We start from the raw sequence: 13,543 nt of genomic DNA, 5'->3' as shown, positions 1-13,543 counted from the left end.
GGGTTTGATAAAGTTAAAGGCAACTCCAATTGTCACGGCAGTTTGGCTCACTCTTTCTATTCCGCTCGCCCTCTCTTCACGCTTTCTAAGGAGGAAATGAATCGACGATAACGGAAAGGAAAATTGAAGTATGTAGAGAGGGCTTTGGATCAACGCGTGGCCATTCCTGGGGGAGGTTGAGGTGAGGATCCGAGAGGGAGAAGGGTTACCGTATAAGGAAGTGTCAAAAAAAGGGTGGGGAAAAAATTATATTATTATATCAAAAAATCATTCAATTCAGACTCAAATACGAATTAAACTGGATGATAGAAGAAAACTGCATGAGTTGTAAAGCGATAGAACGGTATGGTTCCTAATGTCACGTACGGTAATTACCATCTGGGGTCTACAGTGCGACCAAACTATGCTGCGGTTCTACTTTCTACAACAATTTGATTCGAGATAATCTTGAGCTTATCTGAGCCAGATTTTTGAATAATTCATACTTTATATTGCACATTCTAATTGTGAGAAACCATTGAGGGACATGAGCCACTGAAGTTACATTTTAGATCTGATACGATACCGTATGTATCGTGATGCTGTCCGATTGGGCACTTTCTTTGTTACTTTCTCGCTTTCTCTGGAATTATCTTTAATTGTATAGCCACTATCAAATATAAGAGGCAGCGTGTCGGGTTGAGATGGATTCCGTGGTATGTCACACTGGTTGGGTGCAACGGTAGTAGTCATCGCCGGAACTGTTACACTTTGGGCGGATCCTCTGACAAGTGACAACTGACGATGAATAGGCCTACAATATCATACGGATGACGCTGATGGTTTGTTTCAACTTATCGTCATCCCGTATGCCGTCATTTGACGCTTTCCTCTTCTCCGCTCTGTAGTTGCATTCCAAACATGGTGGCAGGGAGAGATAACCAAGTATACAGCCATTGGACGGCCGTACTTTTTGGAGGCTGGGGAGTCTCCAAATTAAACAAACAACTGGTCGAATGCGGAAAGGAAAAACGATCTGGGTTCTCGGGAATGTCCCCCCAGATCTCCACTCCCTTCTGATTGACCATATCACCGGATCATTCATGGACCCCAACCTCAAAGAACAATGCATCTCCGAAGATGAAACGAATTTGTCTTCCCCAGCCTTGGCTTTCCACGTGGCTGACAGACGGTTCCGGCGCATTCTTGCTGATTGCTATAGTTCTCAATGGCCGTCCGTTTACCGGTTGCTGAAGTGAATAACCTTGAACCCAGGATGTTAGGGCATCTGTACGACATGCTCTGGCTCTACCACTCTCACGGATACCCGGCCTGATGGCAAGCCCATAGTACAAGTGCTCCGTTCATGTTGCTTGGGTCATGTTTATACTTTTGACAATCATCATGTTTCTCCTGTACGGCTTTGCGTGATGCACCGGGATGGTTTATGTAGACTCGAACATACCGGTTCTCGGGTATACAGTGCTCATATGCTCCTCGGTGATCCTGGTCGGTTGCCTTGCTATCACATAAAGGTCTCGAGTGTTCATCTTGACCAGTCACGCCTGGTCCTACTTGATCCGTCTACCAGGGGCATCCCTGGTGAAGAGGAACCACTACCATGACATCATATTCACTAAACCATCGCATCATCTAGGACCAGATACATAAAAGTCTCGAATTCTTATCGAATTGCCAGAAACAATTTTGACTCTAGTTAGATCATATACCTCACAGAATACAGTACAAAATGTCCGTCGAAGGCGTCAGGGATAAGAACGGAGAAACCATTTACGAAGATGACTTCGTCTTTACTAGATACCGCGGAGGTTCCCATCAAGGAAAGGTAAATCTACTCCTTTTCCTTATCATCTGCTATTCTTTCTAACCTGGATATTCAGGTCGAGAAGATTGTCACGGATGAGGCCGGAGCAAGGGAAGAGGGCGTAGCAAATCCTCCCAAGGTATGTTGTTCTTCCTACTCTGTATGCACTCACGTAGAGCTTGCTGAGTCCCTGAAGGTTATTTATACGGACCAACACGGACACCGGGTTGCGCATAATCCAAGCACGTTGGATAAGTCAGAGTCTAGTGATTAGCACTCGCCCCCATATTGACCGTCGAGTTAATTCTCCCTGAACCGGAGTCCCACTCCGTAGTCCTAGAGAAATGAAAGGTTTTTGTTTGGGTGCGGTATTATCAATCGAGGGCTCTTGATTCAATAATAGCGGGGATTCTGCAAGCGAGTCCCCGAACGGGCATCACGAATGGATGCTGCATGTGCTGTTCACTGTCTGTTCGTAATCAATAGCGCTCAACGGCATCTATTTCCCCTTGTCGACTCAGTTTAAAAATGATCGTCGTTGCGGGGAACAGGAAACCGAAAAGTGTGGAAAGCCGTTAACCAATTCTGAGAAACGGTATTTCGGGACTGGACAGAAGCACCGGGTATTGACCATTGATTCAGTAAAGCTTCACAAGCAAAACTCCGAGGTCCTGACTCGTTGCTGCTCAGAAAATAGAGCAATGGCAGCCAATATGACTTTATGTTGGGCAATGCCCCGTGCCTGCGCAGGAGCGAGGCTGTCTGTGACTGCTCATTCAATCCGCGCCGACTCGCTAGTTCCAGTGCCCACCGCCGCAAGATGAGGTTCGATTTCGCCGCAGGGGTAGGGCTTGCCTGGACGCTCGTTAGTCCAATGGCGTTTGCCACGGGTTGTACCTCGCAGCACGAACTCGTCGACAAATTCAAGTTCCGGTCTTCTCTCGGTGTTGTCCCAAGCTGTTGGTGACCCGTCAATAGGGCAAAAAACTTCGGATACTGCGTCCTCGATCTTGTCATTGCTCGACAACCAGACAGATACCCCGAACAACGCAGCAGATGTTGGGTCCGTAAGGGATGCGCATGACAAAATCAGTCAGGTATACTCGTCTGCAAATAAAGACTCGGATGATTTCCTGCTGGATCTCGTCAAGGGCTTAGTCGAAGGAGGATTGGTTCCATTGAACCTGGTGAACCTGCTAGACGGGTATATCAACATCGGCCTCGATTCGATCTTTAACAATAGCCCTGCACCGCCCTCGAAGCGAAACATATACCCGAAAAGATGGTCCGGCGATGCGATGTATTCGATCCCCGAGGACAGACTCCGCGCAGCCATCCATATCCCTGATTCGTTCACATATGGAAAGAACGAAAAGAAGCCAGTGATTCTGGTGCCAGGAACTGCAATCCCTGCTGGTATGACATATCATTTCAGCTTCAGTCAGTTGGGCGAAGCTCTCCCGGAAGCGGATGTTTTCTGGGTTAATATTCCCCGGGCCTCGTTGAACGACGCGCAGACGAATGCCGAATACGTCGCGTATGCAATCAATTACATCTCCGCTGTCAGCTCTGACTCCAACGTGGCGGCCATTTCGTGGTCTCAGGGTGGACTGGACGTTCAATGGGCATTGAAGTATTGGCCTTCCACTCGGGACGTGGTGGAAGATTTCATCGCCATCAGCCGGGACTTCCACGGTACAGATCTAAGACAGTTGGTCTGCCCGTTACTGGACCCTCTTGCCTGCACACCATCAATCTGGCAACAAGGCCCGGAGACTGAGTTCATTCATACCTTGCGAGCTGATGGTGGCGACTCGGCATACGTCCCAACAACCACCGTCTACTCCTCTTTCGACGAGATCGTACAACTGATGGGCGGACCCAACGCATCAGCCATCCTCTCCGACATCCGTGACATTGGGGTAACAAACAACCACATTCAAACCATCTGCCCAAACCAACCAGCCGGCGGGGTCTACCTGCACGAAGGCGTATTGTACAACTCCCTCGCATGGGCTCTAGCCGTCGACGCCCTCACGAATCGACATCGACATGGTATGCGGACAAATCCTCGCTCCGCAGCTGCAGTTGGACGATATGCTTGGCACAGAGGGACTTTTGCTAGTTGGGCTGGTGGAGGTTCTCACGTATGAACCTAAGGTGGGACAGGAGCCTTCTATTGCCGGTTATGCGTCGTGATGAGGGGTAGAGCAACCGGGGAACCGTTGTTCTGGCGGAGTATGGGACGAGACGAGTTAGGCTGAGCTTGGCTTGATAGTTTGTTTCTGATGATGCTTAATCAATACTATCGTCGGTGATATTCAAGTCCTTGGGCCTGACACTGAGACCGTCGGATGCTTGTTGGGGTGGAATTTGATGAGCAGCCCTTTAGGTCCTTCATTCTTCCTTCCCTTTACCTTTTCAATTCCTCTCAGTCAACTAAAAGAAAGATGAATAAACCCCACGCAAAAGCTCCTGTGGACACCTGCTGATCATCTTTTCGTTTAGATTGATTGATAAGGAAAGTGATACGACGCCCACTCCAGCCAATTTCAGTCAGAGCATTATCATTATATTCTTCAAACTTCAAACTTCAAAAACCTAAATCCTTAACATCCTACTAAATACTCCCTCAGTAAAAGTTCTATGTTTTACACAAACACACCATGCACGTCCCAATCACTCGGCGTTACAAAGTTGTCGGAGATTAAATCGAGAACCAACGGTCTGCCCTCGGGATAAAGTGAGTCACATCGAACATACATATCCATGGCTCATATATCCGCATGAGGCTGGCCAATAATCAACTTCAGACGCATAGTATGGGAGTTGATACCAGTAGTTATTGGTTAACTGGCAGGTCTGTGATTGAGGCAGGCGAGGTCATAGCATTGAGGACGGCGGGTTGGAGTCAAGGATGCCGAATTAGCTTCGGAGTCATTCTGTCTGCAATATCCGATGACTGAGATAGCTTATCCCGCGGTCAAAAAAACCACCATCTTAAGCTAGGATGTGCGTGGACTGTCCCCAAAGTCTGCAAAGAGAGTCAGACGGAATGCCCACGAAGCAGATAGTCTCTGAAGTCTTCTGAACACTGCTAGTGCAGCCATCATGCGGTAATAGTCTGTTTTGTATGCTTATATGGACGTTTAGGTGCGGGACATCTCTTTCTTCACCGCAGTGTAAGATAATCAACCCCAGACGCACAGGCGATTTTTCCAGAACGGCCGATCGGCGCACATGGTTCCGTGGTGACATCTCTTGTATACATATACTTCGCTACATACCATGTTGCCATAGAAAGTACAGTGTACTCCCGGACTCTATACAAGTACCCGTACACATCGTCCGATTAGCAGTATGTACGTCTGACCGCGCGGTGGATAAAAATACCTATTCGGAGTGGAAACGGAAACTGCCAAGAATACTAGGCCCAGGATCATCGCCGAATTGTATATCGGCGGCGTGTTTATTACGTTGGCTTTTTAGACCGGCCGTTGGGACCTTTTATTTATTTTTTATTTATATATATATATATATATATTTTCGCTCTTAAACCGATAGTATTTCTCCTGTGGAGGAGTGTGACAATTGTACCAGCCCACTACTGTCCACCGACGACGACGACGACGTACGCGGCCGTTTTAATGAGTTAGTTGGTCTGGCGTGTCTCCTTTTCTTCTTTTCTTCTTTTCTTCTTTTCTTCTTGGTTTTTTCTTTTCTTCTCTTTCCGTTTTGTTATCTTTGGTGGACGAATATTAGCTATTCGATATGCTTTGGTGGTGTTTATTATTGCCCTTTTGGGACTTTGCCAATGCAAAAACCAACGATGACGATTTGATGTCTTTTGTCACCGTACGTCTGCCTACTACTGTGGATAGCTGTATGTACTAACAATTACAGCTCCCCGACGTAAGAGCACTGAAACTCGATATCGCCTACTATGATCGTGAATCTGCCAGTCCTGGGTACTGGTTCGTTGCTCCGTATGGAGTAATCGAGCCTGAAGCTCCCACAAAACAGTGGAAACCATGCCAAGTCGGGCCCTATATCTACGATGCCGATGGCGTGCTCGTCTGGGCGGGTTCCTGCATGTTCAATAACCGGAACATCTTCGACTTTAAGGTGGTGGATAACATCGACGACAAGCCGCATCTGTCGTTTATCTTGCAGCATGCATATGGGGATTCCCAAGATAAGGGAACCGGGTATATTCTGGATCAGCACTATGAGCCTGAATATGCGGTTCAGGTGACCAACGATTTGTCTGCGTTTAACATGCACGAGTTTAACGTCCTCCCCGGTGGAAAGACGGCTCTGGCATGCGCGTACCGATCTGAGTATATCTCCCTCGGGGACCTAGGTCGTCCTGATGAATACGGCTGGGTACAGCCTGGTGGTTTCGTGGAAGTTGACACGACCACGGGAAAGGTACTGTTCGAATGGAGCTCCGTCGGCCACATCCCGCTCCACGAGTCCGTCAAGGTCAACCCCTGGGATGCACCGGCACCCCAGCCAGGATGGGATTTCCTGCACGTCAACTCGATCGACAAGAACGAGGACGGCGATTACCTGCTGTCCGCACGGTTCACCAACACCATCTACCTCATCTCCGGCGACGACGGACACATCATTTGGCGTCTGGGCGGAAAGTACTCGGACTTCGTGCAGGACTTTACATTCTCCAAGCAACACCACGCGCACTTTGTACAATCTGGCTCAAACAACACAGTAATCTCCTTCCTCAACAACGCCTCCGACGAACTCGACGCAGAGGAAGACATTTCCGCAGCCCTCTTCGTCGAAATCGACACCACAACAACACCCATTAACGCACGCGAAATCCGCCGCCACAACCGTCCCGACGGTAGTCTCACCCGTCTCCGCGGTAGCGTCCAACATCTCCCCAACGACAACGTCTTTGTCGGCTGGAGTGAACGCGGGTACATGAGCGAGCACTCCCCGGAGGGCAAGACGCTCATGCAGGCTAGCTTCGCCTCAACTCGCTTCTCCAGTTACCGCTCGTACAAGTATCCCTTTATCGGACGACCGTCCACACCACCAGACATGCTGTCTTCAGTCTATGGAACCAGCGAAGACGACTTCACGACTATGTTCTACGTCAGCTGGAACGGGGCCACGGACATCGCGATGTGGAATTTCTACGCGCGGTCAGAAGCACACGGTATCCCTGTGCTGGTGGGAAACACCACAAAGACCGATTTTGAAACGCTATACGTCGCCAACGGCTACCTCGACTACATCACCGCGGAAGCCGTCGACGCGGATGGCAACGTCCTGGGTACATCGGATGTCCACCGCACAGCTACACCGGAGAACTGGCGGCTGTCTGGCTTCCAGGGTGAATCGAAGCCAATTGCAGCCGACCCGTCGATTCTGTACGGACATCAGAAAGCTGCTGAAGCGGATGTCGAGGAACCGGTGGACGACGAGGTATTGGAGGCTGATAAAGCAGCCAAAGCAATGGTCCGGGCATTCGAGATGATCAAGGGTGTTGGGGGATTGTTGATTTTCATCTTGGTAACAGGGTCTGGGCTTGGTCTTGTTGTTGGGGTTGTTTGGTATCTGCGAAGGAGACGTATGCTGGCATATCATGAGGTTCCTTCGCAGGGCGAGGGTGAGGAGTAACCTGCCACTTAGGTGGAGTGTATAATGATTCATGTATATAATTCCGTTATAGAAAAGCCAATTCATTAATACCTATATGTACTCTTATCTATGCATGGTAACTATGTAAACTCGTAAACATACAGTAACAACTAAAAAACAACCCTCAAAACCCTATTCGCCTTAACCTTCCCATTAATCTCCCTCGCCATCCTCTCATCCTCGCGAACCTGCCACGCTTCACTCCTCATAAGCCTCTTCTCCACCTCCCTGCTCATCTCCTTTAACCTCTCTTCTTCAAATTTACACATCTGAAGCGTCACGCTCGCAAAATCAACCTTATTCCCAAACCGCTCAAACACCAACAACGGCCACGACCACCGCTCCCCGAGCTCTAGATGTATCGGCCAGTCCCAGATCTTCATGCTAATATGCAGCGCTCTCAACGACTTGCACGCAACTGCCAAATCCTCGCACGCACAGTACCATGCTAAATCAGACCGGTGCTTGAACACCCTAAACCCCAGCAGCCGCGGCTCATTGTACATGATATGATTCAGCTCGATGTGCTGAATAGCCTCCTGTGTCTGGGAACTAGTTGTATGCAAGAACCGATCCAGCGCGCGAGTACTATTGAAAACAAACTGCGTATTCGCGTACAAATGCAATATCGTCTCGCGGTAGATGACCTTGCAGCTGAAAATCAGCGAGATCGGGAGCGGATTCCGTCGACGAACGACTTGGCTATGTTTCGAGTCGTGCGGGCTCATTTGCGTTTTCGGGTTACGGTAGGGAAGACGGGTGTGGTAGAGGCGTTTTCGCGTGTCGGTGGGAGAGGTTGTCCATTTGGGTTTTTGGCGGGTGATCGCGACGCGGTAGGTTGGTTGGAAGATGTAATTGTAGATTTTCCAGCGGATTTCGGCGGGGAGGGTTGTTAGGGATGGCTTGGTCTTTTTGGGGGGTGGAGTTGGTTTGTTTTCTTTCTTGTTGGGTGTTTTGTCCTTGGTAGGGTTCGCCGCGTCTGAGGGTGTTGGTGCGGCTTTCTTCTTTCTGTTCTTCTTTTTCTTTTCAGTAGGGGCCTTCTGAGCTGCTCCGGCTTGTTGGTTTTGTCTGGATTCTGACTGCGGCTGTTGTCATTAGTATGCTGGGACTGGTAACGAGTGCTAAGGCTCACCATCATCGCCTGCGGCTGCGAGGTTTTCCCTCGACCCCTGCTAGATCTTCGTCCATTTTTGCAGTTCTTTTTGTGTCAGCATGAGAAATTAAGCAGGGTCATGGGATAAAGATACCCTCTGTCCTCTCTGGTTCTGGTTAGGGTTCTCTTCTGGTGTAGCTGTAGCTGCGGGTGCAGGCGCAGTCGTTGTGTTTTCCTGATTCTAATAAATCAGTACAGTTACACAGACACAGACAGAGAAAACATACCGTGGTATTCGCCTGACTACCGCCGCGTCCATGTCCACCTCGTCCACGTCCTCGTCCTCGACCGCGCGCGCGTCCACCGCGTCCACCGCGAGCACCACGCGGGGAATCCTGAGTCTGGGGTGGCATTGATAAATTGCTCAAGCTTGGTTAGTTTGAAATTGGTGATTGTGGAACAATCTAGTGAGATTTCATGAGAATTGAGAAGATGGATGATGGAGGGTGTAGGGAAAGAGAGAGGGAGAAAGAGATGTAAACAAGGGCATGGCAGGACATTCACTGTCATGCACTTGGCCAAACAAACATAATCGAGTCATTAGAGCCATTTGCTAGACTCATGTGCCCTTTGTGCCCATAATCTCTAATCAACCCTATCTGGTCTATACAGGTACATGCAACATCAACCACACTATTCCCAAAACGGCAATATCCAACCGGGACGATTTACGGAACAGTTTTCTTTCCCCGGTTTACTAACAGTTCTGACTTCTCAGACTTCTCCTCTCCCTACTGTTCTATTTCTATTCAATTGCTCAATTCTCCATTCAATCTCTACTTATATACTTATGCTGCACATGTCTCTCTCTGCCCGCCTCGTCGCTCCCGCTCGATCAACACTACGACCCCACCACTGCATCCGGCGCCCCTATTCTTCTTCTCCAAACACCTCTACTTCTTCCAACACTTCCTCATCTTCGGGCAAGAATCCGCAATACAGTCCGCAAAACCGCTCCAACTTTAAAATCCTCCCGTTCCTCGCCATCATCGGCCTCGGCTCCGGTTCTTACGTGTTCCTTGTGAGATCGCGGGCGCAACAGTAACCTCACCATCCTACTTACCACCTATCCAACAAACCCATCTCAACAACAACAAACCCACCATGTCCGACCAAAAGCAACCCCGCTTCTCCCCCCAAGACATAACAGTCGTCTTCCTCCTCGGCGGCCCCGGCTCCGGCAAAGGCACCCAATCCACCAACCTTGTCCGCGACTACGCCTTCACCCACCTGTCCGCGGGCGACCTGCTCCGCGCCGAACAAGTCCGCGAGGGCTCGCAGTACGGCGACCTCATCCGCTCATACATCAAAGATGGCAAGATCGTGCCCATGGAGATCACCGTCGCGCTGCTCTCCAACGCCATGGCCGAAGCACTGGCCAACAAGCCCAAGACTGGAAAGGATGGGAAAGCTAGGTTCTTGATTGATGGGTTCCCGCGGAAACTCGATCAGGCGGCGTTTTTTGAGCAGACGGTTTGTCCGAGTGAGATGACACTATTCCTGAACTGTCCTGAGGGGGTTATGGAGAAGAGGTTGATGAAGCGCGGGGAGACGAGTGGGAGGGATGATGATAATGCCGAGTCGATTCGGAAGAGGTTCCGGGTTTTTGTGGAGACGAGTATGCCTGTTGTTACAGCGTTTGGGGAGCAGGATAAGGTTGTTTCTGTGGAGGCGACGGGGGGTGTGGATGAGGTTTATCAGAGGGTTAAGGAGGGGGTTGCTAACAAGGGGTTGTTCCCTGTTGACTAGATGCGAGCGTACTTTGTAGCGAGCATACCATAGTGGATTTTGTCCGTACTGCCAATTCAGATATGTCTATAACATAACTCGTATTTTGGTAACAAAAGAAATAAACTAGATTGAACTAAAACCATGTGCAAATAAGATATCCCAATCATTACACTTTTCTAGTAGTATCCTCCACTATCACCTACTCAGCAGCCTCAACAGGGGCCTGGGCCTGTGCCGGCTGCTGATTCCGTCTCTTTCCACCCTTGTCTCCCTTGCCTTCACCATCAGCCGCGGCAGCCGCAGCAGCAGCCTGCTGCATGCTCTCACGCACAAACCGTTCCCGCTCGTTACGGATAACTCCAAGGACACTCTCCAGGCTGCGCCGCCAGACCATCAACCGACCCTGCACCTCAGACCACTGCTTCTCACCGAACACACGGTAGGTCGCGCGGTGGACCAGGAACTCCTGTCGCAGCTGCGACAGCTTACCCTCGACCAGACCGGCGCGGATGGTGTCAATCACCCACTTCTCGACGTCCTCAGCAGGGACGCGCAGTGCGGCGGCGATGGTGGCGTAGGGGAGCGAGCGCGAGGGCGTCGACGCGGCGAGCGAGGTAAGAGTCAACAGACGCATCTTGTCCTGCAGAGCGTCGCCGGCATCAGCCAGCACGCCACCGGAGATGGACGAGAGCGGGGAGGCGGAGACGAACGCGTCGTAGGCATCGAGCGTGTCCGAGGTGAAGATCTCGAGCAGTTCGAAGAGCGTGCTGTCGCTAGAGCGGAGGGCCTGCACGGCGTCCGAAGCAGTCAGGGAAGTAAAGTCGAAGATGGTCGGCTGCTTGAGGGCGGCGGTAAGAGCGCGGATGGCCAGTTCGCGGGCTTCCGTGGACGAAGCCTTGTCGGCGGGGATGGTCTGCAGGGCCTCAAGGACGTGGGTCTGGGCGAGTTCGCTGTCACCAGCGGCCTGGGCGGTCTCGGCCACGGCCAAGTGCAGCTTCTGAACGTCCTCCTCGTTGAGTTCCCAGGCGGCCAGCCATTTGGGCAATTGGGTGGTCAATTGCGGCTTCAGGGCCTCGAAGGTGTAGATGGAGCTGGACTGGCGGATGACGGCAATAATGGCCAACAGGACGTGGTACCGGCTGGCGTCGGAGGGAGGGAGGGTGTTGAACACGGTGGAGAGGATGGAGATGGCCAGCGAGGGGCCGTACTGAGGGGAGCTGGTGATGGGTTTGGCGAGGTAGGTGCAGACGCGGGAGAGGAAGACACTCGGGTCGGAGGCCTGGTGAATGAGGTGAAGGAGGAGGTTGTAGGCCGGAGTGATTTCTGTCCAGTCAGTTTCGTTCTTTTTTTTTTTTTTTTTTTTTTTTTTTCCCTTTGGTTCTCTTGGTTCTTCTTTGGTGAACATACCCTTCTCCGGGGCCGAGTTCAAGACGGTTGCAGCAGCAACCAGCTTCTTGAGAAGCTCATCGCGCTGCTTCAGATCCGGCTCCTGTTCATTCTGTTCCTGCTGGCGAATAGGCTCGAGGAGGGGGGCAACTTCGGACTGGAGGGACGACGATTCTTCCTTGCGCAGGGCGTCGAGGTACTGGGCGAACTCCTCGACGAGTTCGGAGAAGCTGCCCTCGATGAGGAGGGTAGTAGTAGGGGCGGGCATTCTGATATACTCAATATATCACAGAGGAATAAAAAGAGAGAGGGAAAGGAGCAAGAATAAGGTGAGATTCGAGTGGTGATGCGGCTATCGATAAAGTGCAAATTTCACTGTGGGCAAAAGTCTTGGCATCCGAATATCAAAAACGATGGACGGAGATCGACCAACGCTACTACGTACAGTACTACTCTGTATTCATTCCTCTCATACAGAATTATCATGATTCAACACATTAAAGAGTGATTAAAATTATGATTAAAGCATGCGCGCTATTTTAAGGACAGACATGCGTCCGAGGCATATGCAGTTGCCATCACCATACAAAATGGCCATGGCGGATATACATGAGTCAAAACTGACAGCAGAGACGGAACGAAACAAAAGACAATCAGAGTACTTTGTGCGAAATTACAGAGCCAATCTCATAGCAACCAACAACGCCGTCGCAAACACACTGGTCGAGTGTTCCTGAGCCATACGTAGAGCTGCCGCCGCATTGGCCGTGGTCGAAGGAGAGCTGCTGGCCGCAGACGAGTCCGAGTTGTCCGATTGGTGGGAGCTAGTCAAAGTGGCAGTCGAGCTGGAGGACGGCGAAGACGACTCCGAAGAAGATGAGGACGACTCCGAGTCTGACTTGGAGGCCATCTCAGTGGCATTGAGAGTACCACACTTGTTGTCCTTCTTGCACTGGTCCTGGCCATCAGCGTCGTCGGGATGACTGGCGATGCAGTTGCCAAAGTTGGCTTGGCAGACGAAGAAGGGAACGGTCAGCTCATAGGGCTCGACGTCGGCGGTTCCGTTATCACATTTGCAGGAGAAGGTGAGAGATCCCTTTGCTGGTTAGTTTCAGTCACTCTCAGTAGTCTCCGGGTGCTACATACCGGCTCGCAGCTGTTCTCGTCGGTCTTGCCATTGCAGATCTTAGGACAGGTGCTGCGCTGAGCAGTACACCAGGACGCTGCGATCGTCAGTACAACCCATACACCTGGAGTAGAAAAGACGTACAGCGAGTAGCCAGTTCGACACTTTCGACGTCAAAGCCTTTGGGGAAGGAGTAGTTCTGGGCAGCAGAGGCCGCGACCAGAGAGAGGAGGACGGTCAGAGGGAGCATTGTCGTAGTATCTGTAGTATATACAGTAATGCTCTGCAGAATAGCAACGGATAGAAAATAGAATATAGAATTGAAGAACCGATTCAGAGTTGAAGAAAGAAAAGAAGAAGAATGGCAGGAGGGGAAAAAAGAAGAAAGAGATTAAAAATAGGCGGCAAAACAAGGAATGCCGGATTCAAACAGCGCGAGGAAGGAGCGAATTCCCATTTTTGGGAGGCGCCGGTGACTTTTGCAATTTTCCGGTGAAGTTAGACCCTGTTAGCTCTTGCTAGTCCACTGAAGAGTCGCCACTGCTATCTCATACGCTTTGCGTTTCACTTATCTAAGTCTATGGTGTACGATATACGATATACGATGCTACTCTGTATACCTCTGTATAGAGACGATCACGGATAGACCCTGTAGCATAGCGAGCACATTCCA

The 13,543-nt window shown here is 50.6% G+C and overlaps 7 protein-coding genes across 7 annotated transcripts; 4 read left to right on the top strand and 3 right to left on the bottom strand.

Annotated features, from left to right (window-relative positions):
• The first annotated feature begins 1,491 nt into the window (after positions 1-1,491).
• On the top strand, positions 1,492-2,288 carry ASPGLDRAFT_155686 (DUF2945 domain-containing protein). Its single transcript, XM_022542364.1, has 3 exons — positions 1,492-1,825; positions 1,881-1,943; positions 2,001-2,288. The coding sequence occupies exons 1-3, from the start codon at positions 1,730-1,732 to the stop codon at positions 2,076-2,078; spliced, it is 237 nt and encodes a 78-aa protein (XP_022397837.1). The 5' UTR covers positions 1,492-1,729; the 3' UTR covers positions 2,079-2,288.
• Positions 2,289-2,517: 229 nt separating this feature from the next.
• Positions 2,518-4,003, top strand: ASPGLDRAFT_68852 (putative lipase; the record flags this gene model as incomplete). Its single annotated transcript, XM_022549305.1, has 3 exons — positions 2,518-2,564; positions 2,733-3,795; positions 3,827-4,003. 3 exons carry the CDS (start codon positions 2,518-2,520, stop codon positions 4,001-4,003), a joined length of 1,287 nt encoding a protein of 428 aa, XP_022397836.1.
• A 1,572-nt stretch (positions 4,004-5,575) lies between these two features.
• Positions 5,576-7,453, top strand: ASPGLDRAFT_68851 (uncharacterized protein; the record flags this gene model as incomplete). Its single annotated transcript, XM_022549304.1, has 2 exons — positions 5,576-5,659; positions 5,708-7,453. 2 exons carry the CDS (start codon positions 5,576-5,578, stop codon positions 7,451-7,453), a joined length of 1,830 nt encoding a protein of 609 aa, XP_022397835.1.
• Positions 7,454-7,584: 131 nt separating this feature from the next.
• ASPGLDRAFT_38342 (uncharacterized protein) lies at positions 7,585-8,980 on the bottom strand (the record flags this gene model as incomplete). Its single annotated transcript, XM_022544934.1, has 4 exons — positions 7,585-8,559; positions 8,607-8,672; positions 8,722-8,802; positions 8,855-8,980. The coding sequence occupies 4 exons, from the start codon at positions 8,978-8,980 to the stop codon at positions 7,585-7,587; spliced, it is 1,248 nt and encodes a 415-aa protein (XP_022397834.1).
• Positions 8,981-9,731: 751 nt separating this feature from the next.
• Positions 9,732-10,376, top strand: ura6 (uridylate kinase ura6; the record flags this gene model as incomplete). The annotated part of the gene is made up of 1 exon (XM_022544933.1): positions 9,732-10,376. One exon carries the CDS (start codon positions 9,732-9,734, stop codon positions 10,374-10,376), a length of 645 nt encoding a protein of 214 aa, XP_022397833.1.
• Positions 10,377-10,557: 181 nt separating this feature from the next.
• ASPGLDRAFT_133213 (PCI domain protein) lies at positions 10,558-12,012 on the bottom strand (the record flags this gene model as incomplete). The annotated part of the gene is made up of 2 exons (XM_022541192.1): positions 10,558-11,681; positions 11,766-12,012. The coding sequence occupies 2 exons, from the start codon at positions 12,010-12,012 to the stop codon at positions 10,558-10,560; spliced, it is 1,371 nt and encodes a 456-aa protein (XP_022397832.1).
• A 202-nt stretch (positions 12,013-12,214) lies between these two features.
• On the bottom strand, positions 12,215-13,207 carry ASPGLDRAFT_778008 (uncharacterized protein). Its single transcript, XM_022549924.1, has 3 exons — positions 13,015-13,207; positions 12,891-12,967; positions 12,215-12,840 (listed from the first exon to the last, which is right to left on the bottom strand). The coding sequence occupies exons 1-3, from the start codon at positions 13,118-13,120 to the stop codon at positions 12,418-12,420; spliced, it is 606 nt and encodes a 201-aa protein (XP_022397831.1). The 5' UTR covers positions 13,121-13,207; the 3' UTR covers positions 12,215-12,417.
• Between the last annotated feature and the right edge of the window lie 336 nt (positions 13,208-13,543).

This window comes from Aspergillus glaucus, assembly GCF_001890805.1.
Source record: "Aspergillus glaucus CBS 516.65 unplaced genomic scaffold ASPGLscaffold_20, whole genome shotgun sequence".
Lineage (NCBI taxonomy): Eukaryota > Fungi > Ascomycota > Eurotiomycetes > Eurotiales > Aspergillaceae > Aspergillus > Aspergillus glaucus.
Note: the sequence above shows the minus strand (reverse complement) of the source record. Positions and strands in the feature narration are given on the sequence as shown.